Here is a 15,275-nt window from a genome sequence, read left to right on the forward strand (position 1 = left end):
CATGAATGAATCCTCACACCCATATTTTGATTCATGGATCAGAAAAGTTTGGGGTTGATTGATATTCCCTCTGGTTCCTCCACCATAATAATGAATGATATTCTCTGCACTTCCTGACTCATCCTGATCTCCGTTGTATGAACTATTTCTTTTTAAATGGATGCAGTTCTCATGTCAAAACACTTCAAAATCCATGACACTGCAGTTTCTGTTTGAATTACATTTCTACAGCTTTGCTCATCCTCTCCTTCCTCATATATACACCGCCACTGTCAACAAGCTTTTTGGTTGAAGAGAGGTAAATAATAAAAGTCGATGAAAATTTGCATCACCATTGGGACGGACAAGGTGTCTACAGAGTTCACAACTGAGAATAGAAGAAATATTTTGAGTACACAGAGGTTGCTTAATGTCTGCTTATACAGCCTTCAGGACCCACATCTTTTCATTAACTTTGCAACTTTGGGCTGTGATTGTAGAATTTGAATAAATATTTAGGCTTAGTTTGGAAAGAGTACAAATACAATGCAAAACCATGTATTTTGTATTTGCATTGTACATATTTGTATTTGTAATACTTCTAAATTGAGCCTGTGGAAGAAATACAAATACAAATATACAGTGTACAAAACCTTACATTTTCTTTTATTTCATATGTATTTATACTGTATATATTGGCATTTGCACTTTCCAAACTGAGCCTTGGAAGTACAAATACAAAATACAAATATGTGGAATACAAAACTTTATATTTTATATTATTTTGTATGCATTTACTCTGTACATATTTGTATTTGTATTTGTACTCCTTTCAAACTGAACCTTAAGAATTTAAAGCAAATTTTCCACGAGAATGTAGACAATATATGGCATTCACTTACATATAAATTCCATGATTTCTGTTGCTTGGTTCTTTTCGTATCAAACAAGAAACAGAATGTCTATCATTTCTCATTCTGCTTTATTTTTTATGAACATAAGTAATAAATTTAGGATGCAGAGCAAAGGAATTTCAGCAAGTTTTGAAATTGACTTGTTGTTTCTAAGGGAGTGGAGAGCTGAGACCTTCTTGATAAGATAAAGGGTAGGACGGCTGCCTCTTGATGATAGATGGCTTTCTCTTGAACGAAGGTCTCCTCTTTAGCTGTTGAAGTGTTTTCTTGGAGAAAAAGGTGTGGAGCATCGGTGATGCTCTCTCCCTGAACTTGAGTATGAGGAAGAAAAGTATTCTGTAGGTGATGAGAATGATTACAAGTGCAGTCAAGTCCCACCACTTGGAGTGATCCACTGACATCCCAAACACTGTCTGGATGATATTCACTCCCTTCAGTTTAGGATCACCAGGTATAAAAGGATCAAACTCAAGCCCAATCAGATCATTCTTGTATTGCCCCTGCATCATACATTACCAAATATCTCATGAATATTTGAGAAAATGACTATGAGAATGTTAATTTGGTGAAGCTTGTCGTGTTGCCTTTTTGAGATGGCGATGTGGTCACATCAGCGTCACATCGGCATTTAGACCTCGACAGTAAAAAACCATGTTTGGTATGACCTGTTTACCAATCAATCTATACTTCTGAAATGCCCCCCTCCCCTTCTTGATTTTGGGGAAAATAATGTAGAAACTGCGAATAATAAGCAGTTTTACAATCAATGAGGTTTATGGTTGCAAAGCAAACACAATGGTGGGGTGTTTCATGGCTGTTTTGAGGTTGAAATGCCTCAACCTGAAATGCATGCAGCCATACCAAACACCCACTGTGATTAAGATGATTGACATAGGACTCACAGATACAGGGCATTTACACGAGGGAATTGATCCTGTTCAGTAGACTATTAAGGCCTTGCTTCAATAACATTCTTTGTTGGGTTCTGGAGAAGTTCTATGAATTGCAAGAAGAAATTAAATGATGGATTTTTATCAATGCATTGCCTACAATATATGCTAATCTAGTGAACCCCATGAAAACTTACCTGCAATGACCATGAAGTGTAACTGATATATGACATTGGGTAGCGCCAGAATGTTTTGGGAAGATCTGGCAGCAAACGGAAGAACCCAGAGCTCAAATTCATAATACCCTGCAAACAAAAAGGTCATTTTTTGATGAATGGTGATGCTTGCGGAGGAAATTGGTGAACAGAAAATGAGATTTGTGAAGAAAAAAAGTTTCCAGTAGTTTCCTTACTAGTGTTCCAATACCAACTACGACACCCATCAAGTAATTTGGTACCAATGATGCAACAACCATCATGATTCCTTCTACAATAGCAATGCAGCTTAAGAGATTGGTGTAGGTGAACATAAGGCGAGAGAATCCTGGGTGAAGCTTCACCATGTAAAAGGTTATTGAGCCAGTAGCGATTGACACTGCCAACAGGAAAGGAAACGAGGAGATAAAATTGGATAGGATGAATACTGCATTGCCGCAATGCCCGTTGTGCCTTTCGCGATAAAAGACCTGTTTCAAACAGAAAATGAGGCATTAGAGCTTAATAGTACTAGTTCCTTCAATGTTTTTTCTAGTTTTTTCATTGAATTCAGATTAATTACTTGCCTTCATTTCTTCAATGAAAGATGGGAAGCCTCCAACAGAGAGGAATGTCATGAAGCCTGTGATGAATGCTGCACTGTTTCCTCTAGCCAGGATTGCAGTATAGCTTGTCCCAACATCATAGTACATGGTGCCAACAGCTAATGATACCACAATGTAGATTACTATCCTCACCCAGTAGTATCCAAGATCTCTAGACATGTTTGTGAAGGACCTTTGAGTCAATGTGTAGAGCTGCTTCCACCAGCTAGCCTCACTTCCTCTGATTGATCCAATGACAGGTTTTTCCTGCGTTAACATACATTTTTGTTATAAAATCAACTGTTGTAACCGCTTGGCTACTCCATGATTTACTCAATTATTAATGAATGAGAGTTTGAAATGCCTACAATGAATGCCAGTTCTCTTATCCGTCTTCTTGTACTTGTTGCATATTCTGATGTCCTATACTTCTCAATAAGGATTCCGTTGATCTCTGAACTTGGCAAATTCATCAGGGGATCTGATGATGTATGAGTGTCCTGAAAAAAAAAAAAAAAAAAAAAAAGAAAAAAAAAACGAGAGAGGAAGACCACTTTAGACAAAGCAACAAAACACAATGAGATCATAAAGTTGAAATCACATCAAATAAAGAAAATGACTAGAAGGGTTCGAAGACTTTAAGACAGAAATGCTACTATGGCATACATACGTGGAATAGAGATCCCCTGAGAGTGGTGGTTACAGCATCAAAGTCTGTATTAATACAACGAAGGAAGTGATCCGTAGGATTTCTTCTACTGGGACAAGGGAACCCGGCTTCGGCGAAGAACTGTATCAAGAAAAATCAAGCTCATTACAGGTCATAATAATCATTAAGCGATATTTGCACATTGTTTCATTCATGCTTACATTGACAGCCATCTGGGCATCGCCAAAGTAAACAGTTTCTCCACCTGAGAGGAGGAACAGATCGTCAAACAATTCAAACAATTCACTGCTTGGCTGGTGTATAGAGGAGATAACAATCTTTCCATCACAAGCGATGTTCCTCAGAGTTTGCATCACAAAGAAAGCAGCTGCACTGTCGAGCCCACTGGTGGGTTCATCAAGAAACAAGAGACGAGGGCCTGTGAGGATCTCGAGTGCAATACTGAGTCTCTTCTTCTCTCCTCCACTGATACCTCTCAAATGCCAGTTTCCTATCATTTTGTCTGCACAATCCTCGAGACCCATTTTCATGATTGTGCTATTAACCACCTGATTCACCTCTTCTTTGCTCAAGGCATCATGAAGCCTTAGATGAGCTGAGTATGTGATTGTTTCTCTCACAGTGAGGGTTCCCAACAAAATGTCCTCTTGGGTCACATAGGCCTGAACATGTGAACACATACAATAAATAAATGCTTAAGACGTGCAAACAAGAAAGGATATTAGGATATACGTCATTGATTCAATTACTTACAACCACTCCATAGTCTAGTCTCCTTCTCTTCCCATTGAGAAGAACATTTCCGGTCATAACAGCATTTATCGAAAGTCTCCCTGTTAGCAGCTCAATGATTAGTGAAACTGAAACAAAGAAAGGGCAGACTACTAGCATTATTAATTAGTCACTTTCCTTCTAAGGGTGCAACTCGTGATGGCACGGGTTAGCATTTTACACAGCTTTGGGCTCGGGCCTTCGGGTTGGGCCTATTCAAATTTCGATAAAAGCCCAACCTGAGCCCGTCCAAGTTTCACCCTATTTCCTTCTTGTTTTTGGTTGCTCTCTTTTAAAGTTGCAATTATGCTGCTTACTCCAGTGATGGGTTAACGCAGAAATCTCACTTCTCCCTAAGGATGGGTTTCCTCAACCATCTTCTTTCTTGTAATGAAATTCCTGAAGGGTTAGTTTGTTTAGCAATCCGATTTGATTTGACGCAATTAGCTTGAAATGCTAGAGCACTTGAATTCTCTACAAGTGGTATGGAGAAAATTTTTAAGTTTAGAGCTTTAGATTGGAGCTCTTTTATGAGTTACTCAGAGTTGTGGAAGTCGAGTTGACATATTAACTTTACAGTTTTAGATGATCATTGATGAAGCTAATGCCAAAATGAACCATCTTCCAAAAATCGAAACACAATTCAGCGCTCTAAAAGTTGTTCGTTAATCTATTATTGGGTCTTTTGAAGAGGCGAGATGGCCTAATTAAATAATGAACTCGGCCCAAGAAGGCTCAGCTGAGCTTAGAACAGTCTTGGTTCATTTACATATTATATACACATATATATCATTACTGATGCATTTAAGGTTGCATTTGGAAACGATGTAAATGGAGTATAAATCCCGGTTCAGGGTAAATTTGCACTCTGGTTCATTTTTTCTTGTGTTTGACAACATCACATTTATACATTGACAAATGACAGACCAATGCATATTTACATTGATAATAAGATGTAAAAGTATATCAATAAAAAAAGGAGTAAATTTGCATTCCAGTGGACTTTTGATAAAATAAAAAGAATATGCTTTATTGGAATTCATGTTTGCATCCATTACAGCTAAAAGCCTGTTTGATAAGAAGGTAAATTTGTCAGTGCAAAACTAACCTAATTTTACAATTATAAACCGTTTTACACTCTACATATTTTTATCTGCATCTTTTTCAAACACAGCCTAAAGTTAAAATTACTAGATAAAAGTATAATATAACATTGTTGTAATAATAAGTTCTTTCTGATTTTGATAAGTCGATGAACTAGAACAAGTATAGATGCTCAAAAAGAGCCTGGCCCAACCAAAAGCTTGTTTGGCTTAAAGCAAGATCCTTTAGCTTGGGTTGGGACTTGGCTTAAAGCCTCACCAGTCACCTCAACTCGTAGAAGTACAGGTACTGTTGGGTTTGGTCCTCTACAACACAATTTTAGAAAGAAGGTTGAAAATATGAATCCTACGTACGGTTGAGGCCTCATGCACCTCAATATATAAAACCGTCCTAGTATTTGTATATGCTAGTAGTAACTAAGGACCGTGACCCATCATGAGTAAGAAAATGTTTTCTTTCTAGTTATTCCTCAATCCTTCTTTTAGGGTGAGCACTAGATTCAGTCAGTTGAGCCATCAGAATGCCTTGGCCCTGCCTGGAAACACCGAGGCACCATGTTCCAAGTAGTGAGATTCTAGGTACAATGAAACTAGGGGTGCAAGTCGGCCTGGGTTAGGTTGGGGTGAGATTAACTCTAAGCCAATCCAAATTGTTGAACGCCCCCTAACCCTAACCTCAACCCAAACCAACCTTCATTGGGTTGGTTGGGCTCAGATTGACTCAATTTCTTGGACTCGGGACTAGTCTATCAGAGTTGACTAACCTCACTTTCCATCCCAAACCGAGCTGACCCTGACCGGGGCTCAAGTTACTCTGTTAGATGAAACAGCTATATGCCTTGCCTAATATCTTTCAAATTTAAAGGTGTGTGGGTGCTAACTTGGGCGGAATTAATGGGCCAATCATTTGACCTAACTTCAGGTCCAATCCAAGATCAAAGCATAATGCTGTGTTTGGTTTGAAGGAAAAAATAGGGAAAGGAAGGAAAAGGTAGAAAAACCTTTAGGCTCCGTTTGATTTAAGGGAAATGAGTGAGAAACAAGATCCCAAAAATAAGTAAATGGGATCCCATCAAAATGGTGCGACTCCAGTGAGAAAGGAGAAATGTGAGACACGCCTGAGAAAAGTTATCGGGCTTTGTCAGGCCTGAACTCGTGAGTCTCCTTCTTCCTTCAACCAAGCATTCCAACGGTCGTATCTCCAGCGACTTCTTTGGTGATTTCAAGCAAAGGAAGGCCAGATCTACACTCCTCTTGCTTTGGCGAGCCATTTCCTCTATTTTCTTGTATATTTTGGTGGATAAGAATGTTTTAACCATTGTAGCGCCAGTCTTTGCAATGACTGACCCCATTTCATCTTCTTCACTATTTTCAACAAGGAGAAGCTCCATTCTCCTTGTGTAGGCAAGATTTGTTAGGAGATTTGGTAGGATATTTTGTTTTAGCGAGCAAAGGAGAAGCTCCATTTCATCTTCTTCACTACTTACGCCAATCTCTATTCTAGCCTTCTAATTTTATGAGATTTGTTAGGACATGCACAAGGGTAAAATGAGAGTTGTTAGGTACAAGGGTTTTCTCTGAGATTCACATTACAGTGCTGTGACAAAGTGTTTTTTTGTTATTCTGAAGTGATGCTATTTGTTAGGTACAGGGGTTTTCTCTGAGATTCACATTACAGTGCTGTGACAAAGGGTTTTTTTTTTTTTTTTGATGGAGCTATTACCAAAAAAAAAAGAAGAAGAAGAAGAGGGAACCGATTGGTTCTTCTGAAGTGTTGACTTAATTCCTTGTTTTATTGTAGATTTATCTGGTGTTAGAAGAGGGAACTGAATGGGTAGATTTATCTGGGGTTAGAAGTGATGCTATTTGAAGCTTTGCTCCACGTGATCAAAGAAGATGATTGGGTATATTTATCTGGTAGCTGATTGGGTATCTGTTTATATGTTTTTAATTTTTGGTTAGAATATAACCCCTATTTTTAATTCTTGTCACACCTAGAATCTGAGTTACAATCTGAGTATCTAACTAAGATTGCAGTTCTCTATGCAAGCCCAATAGGGTTAGAAGTCTCCCTTACAGCTGAAATTTCTGCTATTCTGGTCTAAAGCTAGCTAAGCATCTTAATTTAAGGCAGCTGGAGGTCGAAGGTGACTCTAAAGCTAGCTAAACATCTAACTAAGATTTATCTACAGTGATGACTGGTTGAGGATGGGACGACTCATTGGGTGCTAGTAATTGTATCTCTTAAAAATGCCATCTTTTCTGAATTAAGAACTACAGTAGTACATAATCATTTCTCCTCAATGGGAGTAGCATGAGGTTCCTGATCAGAATCCATAATCATTTCAGGCAAATCAACATCAAGTTCCATAGCTGAACCATCTGATCGACTCTCCAAAGATTTCTCAAATGCTAGCTCTTCAGCTGCAGTCTCCTCTCCATGGTAAGTAGTCCTAACTAAACCCATTTCCTCTCCCTCCATGGATAACTCAGGTCGAGAATATTGTACATCCCACTTCCACATTTGTGCATCTGGATTGACACTTGCAGACTTTAGTGGTGTTGTTGCTAGCCAAAGCATCATACAAAGTGACACAGAGGCAATGGCGAGAACAACATATGAGAGTGCAATATTACTTCCCATTTCCATCTCAAACTACCCACCCAATCACTATTTCCAAATACCACTTCCACAACAAAGACAATTTTTAAACCAAGCATACCAAAAAATGTCATCAAAGCTAAAAATTCCACAAATTGAGAGATTCTGAGAGCACCCATTATTGAACTTGGTGAGACCATCCGATAAAGGGGAATAACAGAACATGGAAGTAGCATGGCTAGTAGTACTTGAGCAAAAATAAGCAATTGATACATTCCCTTAGCACCAGAATTCCATGCACAGTAAAGGGCTGGAACAATGGCAAAAGTCCTAATTGTTGCACGGTGAAGCCAAACAGGTAGGTTCACTGTGAATCAAGATTCCAAGTTAATGCTGTAATATGACTAGAAAAGAAAAGGATCAGAAACAAGGCAAAAGGTGCCATAGGGCTCCTAAATACCTGCAAAATAATTAAAAGAAAAATATCAATCAATAGACACTTACAGACTAAACAGCTTGTTGTATGGGGCCATAACTTGCCATATGAAATTCAAATGACGTGGGCCCATCATTGGTCTTAATCAAATGTGATGGTTATAATCAACATCGTTAAAATATGATTCTAAAAATATATACAAGTTGGATTACATCAACTAGTTTGGCTGTTTGGCCCTTAATTCACTTCATTAATTCATATTGAGAGGGAAAGAAACACGGGAAAATGAATTTTCTCAAAAAACAAACATGAGAAAATGAATTTTTCTACTATTTTTCCTTATACAACAAAACGGTGGAAAGTAAAATTTTCACACTTTCTCATCCCATCCCATCCCACTTAAACTTTCCCTCAAACCAAACTGAGCCTTACAAACCTTATAAAGGTTTCTCTACCTTTTCCTACCTTTTCTTTCAAACCAAACATAGCCTAAATTTACCGACCCAAACCCAGTCCGAGGTATAGCCTAACCCAACAAATTAAAGGCTGAGCTTCGGTGGGCCTACGCAGGTTTGAAAAAAGTCTCTCTCTCTCTCACAACGGTACATTACCAAAGGTTCATCACTTTGGATTAGTAAGGGTTGAGCCCTACAAGACACTTAGTGAGGGGAAGAAAAACAGTTGAAAGCTTTCTGATAATATAATTCGTACTCGTTAAAGCAAAACACAAGAAGGTATGGAGGCAAACGGGTGTATTGTGATGTAGCTGAGGACCTGAGGCTGAGGCTGAGGTCGTGTGTGTGCCGTCCAGGAAATAATGACATCAAATTTATTGATCCTACCCCTCAGACATTGACGAATTAAAAAATGTATCTACCAATACTGTTCCCAACCGTCCAATTAAATGCAATCCGTAGGATGGGCATGGAGCCGGTGAGAGCTCCTGATGCAAGCTGTGCTCTACCAGGTATCAAGTGATGTGAAAGATCTCTAACAGTTTACAGGCATCCATCAAGAGTTAATAGTGTCAAAATCTCCCAAAACAGAAAAAGAAAAATAACAGAAAGTGAAAAGACTCAAATTAAAGAGGTTCCCACAACCCCCAAAAAACAGAAAAAAAATAAAAAAAGATATATAGTCAAAGAGGTAAACCATACATCAAATCATGATATGCTACAGGTAACGCTCCAAATTAGTAGCTTATTAAATGGCTGGTCAATAAAGCTCCAACTGTTCAATGGAAAAATTCTAATTTGTTGGCATCTGTTTAACTGAGACCGTTGAATTACAATTTGATATTGATTTCCATCTTTAAACTGTTGCAGAAAATATTTGTATTTAGTTTTACTTAACAAATAACCCAAGAAAATTATAAGAAGCCTTCGTGGTAGAGGTGGTCAATTGAGATATATAATTTGAATCGGGTAAACAAGGAAACTTCATACCCGATGTATTTTGGCCACGTAAAGAAGCTCTCTGACCAACCTCAACCGTCTATTAGATAAATGACCAAGATTCTCAAGTAACCATTCAACCTAAAAGCTATCCTTAAACATGCCCCTTACGCTTGAAAAGTAGACAAGTACAGATCTGCTCATATTCTGTGGTGAAATTTAATTAAATGTATAATGGATATAGTGAGAATTAAGCACTAAACCACTTGATCAAATAGACTTATTCCATCTCAAAAAACCCAAGTTTAAACTTTAAACTGTTAGATGAGAGAGATCTCTGATGAATAAGTTTTTATTCTCTAATACATTCTTTTCATGCTCAAGTCCACTTATACTATCTTAAGAAATCATATATATACCACCTAAAAGCTTAAATTGTCAGATTAGGTTCTGGATATATAGGTTTTATAGTATGCCCATTTCACAAGTCCACATCAATTCGTATGCCACTTATAGAGTTTTCCAATGAAAAATACAACCCATTTATTGTTGCCCCGTTTGCATTGGGGGATTCAAGGCATATAAATAATGTTTGGTGAAAATATCTGAATACCCCAAATTCGTTTCATGGTTCTCGGCTGAAGCTTTCTTCTGTGGCTTCTTCAAAGCAGCTCAACTCAAACAACAAACCAAAGCTTAAAGCCTTAAACGACCCCCCAAATGGGGTCTCAGCTAAAGGGTTTAGTTATAGATATGCAGAACCTTGATTGATCAAGTCTTAAGGACACCCATAGAGATCTCTATATATAGGATGGTGCTCCATGTTTAAAAGCTGGCATTAAATTAGGCCTTTCACAATGGAATCGGGATTTGGTCTCACCAAATTAATTTGTATTCACACCGTCTTTATAACACTTGCAGCCGTGCATTGGCAACATTAAAAACGAAAACAAAATATAAGTAGAGTGATATTCCAAATGCACGGCTGCAAGTGCTACGAGGACAAATCTTTTAAGTACCAAATCCGGTCCGTTCACAACGAGCCAAAGACAGCTACCCGTTTGCCTTTCTAAGTGAAGCTGTGGGTCTTATAATTCTAGTCAACTTTGGTTATGCATGCATTCTTCAACCAGGCTGTCTATTGGACGATACAGGACTAATCACAATACATCAAGTCAGCCCATAATGTGTGTGGGTATAGGGAGCTGATCATGTGACCTAATCACTAATAGTAGAAGTTCATGTAGAGGGTTTGAACTTGATTGAGTGAAGTGGAAGAAGTGGTGGTGACCTAATTCTGGAGAATTAATGATTTGGGAGAATTTGGAATTCCACTTGCAGCTGTACATGGTCAAGAAGTTATGCCCATAATATCCGTATTTGATCCTTGGGCCACCACTATTATATCTGAGCTATAACTAGATGGTGCTTGATAAGTTATTTTCAAGTTTGTTTGTTTTTTTTTTTCTCTTTTAAAATACCCCCACCTTTTTACTCTTTAATGTGTACTAAATCTAGAAGTTTGTTGGTTTAAAAATATATTTCAATGTTATATCACGTGAAAATAATAAAAACATAGCATTTGAAATTGTTTTTATAAGAGATCTCAAGCATCATCTTCTATGAGAAATTCTTGCAACAGAGAACAGATGCAGACAATTCAATAAACACCCTCGATTGAACTTAGCTATCGTCTCCTTATACTACTCCAGTTTGGTTTTCTCCAATGATAAAAGCATTGAACTAGCTAGCTAGTTATAATTCGCAGCTCAAGATACAGTCCTTTGATCGAACTGATGGGTTATTTTGATGGCTCTTTATTTGGAGAAGTATCCTTCAAATACAGACAGGAATGGAACCCATTCGGTAATAACGGGACTATGGGAAGAAAAGAAGACAAGTAGTTGAAGTTTAGTAGGGCATGCATACCTGCTAGTGAGTCAAGGAGGGTGGACTTGCCTGAGCCGGAAGGGCCCATGATGGCCATAATCCGACCAGGTTCTGCATAGCCACTGAGCCCTTTGAGCAGCCTCCTGGGTGGACCCTTGCCGAAGTTAGCCAGCACCACCGTCAGATCTTCCCATACCAAGTACAACCCACTACTGTTTTTCCTATTCCAAAGGCCTATCTCGGATGAATCGGCTTCTGCATTCATCCCGTCGATCTCCATGTATGACTGACTGCACCACCACCACCACCACCACCACTTCTATCACCGCACGAACAACAGTAGTAGCTCTATCTATGTATATGCTTGAATAGGAAGGTGCAGAATAGAGGGCAAATGAATACTTAGAATGCATGCATGATGGATCAACTGATGGGACCACGGCTGACATGCATCCCAGGTGGAGCAGCTGCCACCTAATATTTACTGGTGGTTTGTTCACAAGAGATACGACCCAAAGATGGGGATAGTGAGTGGACGCGTGCCCAATCCCTAAATGCACTGATGTTGAGATTGACCCTCTCCTATACATTAAAAAAAAAAAAAAATACAGTACGGGATGGAGAGGGACGTAAACTTACTCCTACAACAACTAGCACAAACACAGCAAAACAAGGAGAGAGAGAGAGAGCTTGTTAGGTCTTTAGTAAGGAAATTCATCAAAGTTGAGGAAAAATAAAATAAATCCTGGGGCTGATGATTTGAGATGTTATGACTTACAAGGGAGTGTTGAATATGATTTGAAATTTTTTGGTCAGTACAGGTATTCACTTTCCTTTAAAGTGAAGTTATAGGTGTGGGGTGAAATGCTTTGCAGATGATACATAAATAAAATTAATGCATTTGATGTAGTATCTTTTACTTTCTTAGGTAGGACATTTGTTGTAGTATCAGAATAGGGCAATTATATATAGTACCTCAGGTAGTTGATAATAAACCAATTCGATATTGCTTTAGTGTCTCAAAGTTGATGATGTAAATATTTTCTCTATTAAAAGATTAAAACAACAAATTTTATGGTATAGAAACACATTTTTGGTACCATGAAATATACCTCAAGTTATGAATGTTGCACCATGAGCTAAATAAATTGAACCCAAAGCGTTTGCAAATTCAATGATTTAAATATATTGCTTCCATGGGTGCAACCTTGAGGGTATATACTGCAATTTCATTAGTGAAAAATGTTTTGACAAATGCTAAATATACAGATTTGTGTTTGTGTACCCTTTCTATACCATAAATTTGAAAAAATGTGTCATTGTTAATCCCCATCTATCAGGTAGCAAGGTAGCGAGAAATCTCATACACTATATTATTCTAGATATATGGTGTAAGATGGACTTGTAGAGGGTACGGAACTATAATTCTATCATATCCTTGGTATTTTGCAAGTACTTGAGTTTAATCTTAATTTGTGAAAACTACCACTCAGAATATATATATATATATATATATAATTAAAAGGGAGAAATTGGTGAATGAAGTACTAGGGATCGTTTATTATGACAAGCTAATTTATTGATAGTTTATTATGACAATATAATTTTCTATAAATGTTATCATGAATTAATGTGGTTGCAGGTAGGATGTTGGGACTGGTGGCTGATATTTGAACATATTATTTCATTGCCAACGAGGAATTAATGTATGAATCTGACAATCTTTAATTCTTGGGGAAGGCATCTAAATTCCTAAATTTCAAGTTTTAATTTGTTCGACCATTTTTTTTTTTTTTTGGTATTAAGCAACTTACTTGAACCGTATTGGATAAGTATTGCTAATTCAAATAAACACTGGTATAAGTGTTTGATGAAAAGTGCTTCTTCCAAATTGGGGTAGCATAAGTATTTTAAAAATTATGAGGCCAAGATGGAGTCAAAAAGCAATAAGTGATTAGAAAAAGCACCTTCATGGGTGCTTATTCAAAACGGGCGTGTATCCATAAATAAATACTTATTGGGACTTGTTTAAAGTGCTTATTGGTGTGCAATCAGCCTCAGTAAGTGTTTATTGGTATGGACCCGTTCCCAAATAAGTGATTGTCAGCCGAGCAAAAAAATCGATTTATGTATAAAATAAGGACAATATTTAGGCCCCATTTGGTTAACGGGAATAGGGGTTTGGAATCGGAATTCCATTCCCATTTATGCTATAATGGAATTCCCTTATTTGAGGGAATGTCATTTTTTGCCTTTTCTTTAAGACTATTCTCATTCTTATCTGAATCAAACAAACTATAAGAATAGGCCTTTCCAATTCCGATTCTGATTCCAATTTCAGTTCCCATTCTAGATGAAAACCAAATGAGTCCTTAAAATTTAAGAGATGGCAATATAATAAGGAAAAGAATGTATTAAACATGCATGCCCCATGCTAAGAACTTTGTGTATTTCGGGCTGAGTTTGGATGTAGAATGCAAAATCTTATATTTTGTATTATTTTGTGCAAATCCTTATATTTTATATTATTTTACATATATTTATACTGGGCTTATTTATATATATTTACACTCTTTCAAACTGAGCCTCAAGGACAATTTTCCAAAGAATTGTAATGCATTCATTTTATTTTGCATTCCATTTTTTTTGGTAAATGAGTGATAATAACGAGGCCATGAGAGGGTTCTGTCATGAGAACATGGTCGCATTAATTACATCGATATGCATTTATTAACGAATGTATTGAATATAATTAATGGCGATAAATATAAAATCCAATTTTTTTTTTGTTTTTTACTAGAATTGTCTTTCTACTTCAATGTTTAGCAAAAAAAAGCCTATCTACTTCAAAATTTTCAGACCAAAATATTTCAGTTAGGCCGTGTTTGTTTGAGGTGAAAAATTTAACCGGGATAAATTTTATATCCCGGTTCGATTTTACATATGTTTGGATGAGATGTTATTTTACATCTTAGATGAGTGTAAAACTCTACTTTAGGTAAATTTTACATAAAAAATCAGTGGAAACTTATCATTGATAAAATCAATGTAAAATTTCATATTCTCAAAACTCGATGATCTCTCTCTCTCTCTCTCCCTCTCCCTCCTTGTTGTTCTTCTTCCCCAGTTTCACTCTCGTCTATTCGTACCTACCACTACAACTTCTAGAAGTAGTAGTTCTCCCCCTTCTCCCTTTCTCCGATCAGTCCCCTTCTAGAAGTAAATTTTATCACTTTGATCTTTCTCTCTTTTTTCTCCCTTATTAAAGTAATTGTTAGGGGTGTAAACAGATGGAATTTGAATCGAATCAAGCAATATTCGAATTCGAATCCAATTAGAAAATCCAATATTTAAATTTGATTCGATATTTGATGAATATTGAAAATTAATATTTGAATTCAAATTCAATTTAATTCAAATTTGACCAATTAATTATTTTAGGTAATTAATAAATATATAAAATAAATATTTTATTTATATAAAGCATAAATATATAAATTATTTATATAATTTAATTATTATATATATATATATACATTATATAAGCCATTTAAATATTTTATATAATATATAAGAATTAAATAATCGATTGAATTCAGATATTTACTAAATCGAATCAGGTCATATCCAAATTCAACCGATTAGATATTTGAATTATCCAAATTCAATCTGATTATTTCGAATCTCGAATTCAAAATCGAATTTTCTAATACCATTGACACCCTAATAATTATAGCTTATATTCCCTTTTTCTATCTCACATTTCTATTTCTATTCTCAACTTTGATCTGGGGAATCCCAAATGCATCACAAGATCAAGACACCAA

At 36.7% G+C, this 15,275-nt stretch overlaps 1 protein-coding gene across 1 annotated transcript; it reads right to left on the reverse strand.

The window, feature by feature from the left end:
* Nucleotides 1-858: 858 nt before the first annotated feature.
* Nucleotides 859-11,962, reverse strand: LOC104613404 (ABC transporter G family member 15-like). The gene is made up of 9 exons (XM_010281198.3): nt 11,488-11,962; nt 4,006-4,085; nt 3,453-3,914; nt 3,253-3,372; nt 2,951-3,082; nt 2,565-2,849; nt 2,196-2,468; nt 1,981-2,088; nt 859-1,393 (listed from the first exon to the last, which is right to left on the reverse strand). The coding sequence occupies exons 1-9, from the start codon at nt 11,726-11,728 to the stop codon at nt 1,043-1,045; spliced, it is 2,052 nt and encodes a 683-aa protein (XP_010279500.1). The 5' UTR covers nt 11,729-11,962; the 3' UTR covers nt 859-1,042.
* Nucleotides 11,963-15,275: the final 3,313 nt, after the last annotated feature.

The sequence above is a fragment of the Nelumbo nucifera genome, chromosome 7, assembly GCF_055504915.1.
Source record: "Nelumbo nucifera cultivar China Antique chromosome 7, China Antique-T2T, whole genome shotgun sequence".
NCBI classification, from domain to species: Eukaryota; Viridiplantae; Streptophyta; class Magnoliopsida; order Proteales; family Nelumbonaceae; genus Nelumbo; species Nelumbo nucifera.

What these genes read in the sequence shown, in the direction of transcription:
- LOC104613404 (XM_010281198.3), bottom strand. Translation starts at nt 11,728, where the DNA reads ATGGAGATCGACGGGATGAATGCAGAAGCCGATTCATCCGAGATAGGC. An exon ending in TAAGAGAACTGGCATTCATT is followed by an intron (nt 2,850 to 2,950) that starts GTAGGCATTTCA and finishes ATGTTAACGCAG; the next exon opens with GAAAAACCTGTCATTGGATC. An exon ending in TAGTTGGTATTGGAACACTA is followed by an intron (nt 2,089 to 2,195) that starts GTAAGGAAACTA and finishes TTTTGTTTGCAG; the next exon opens with GGTATTATGAATTTGAGCTC.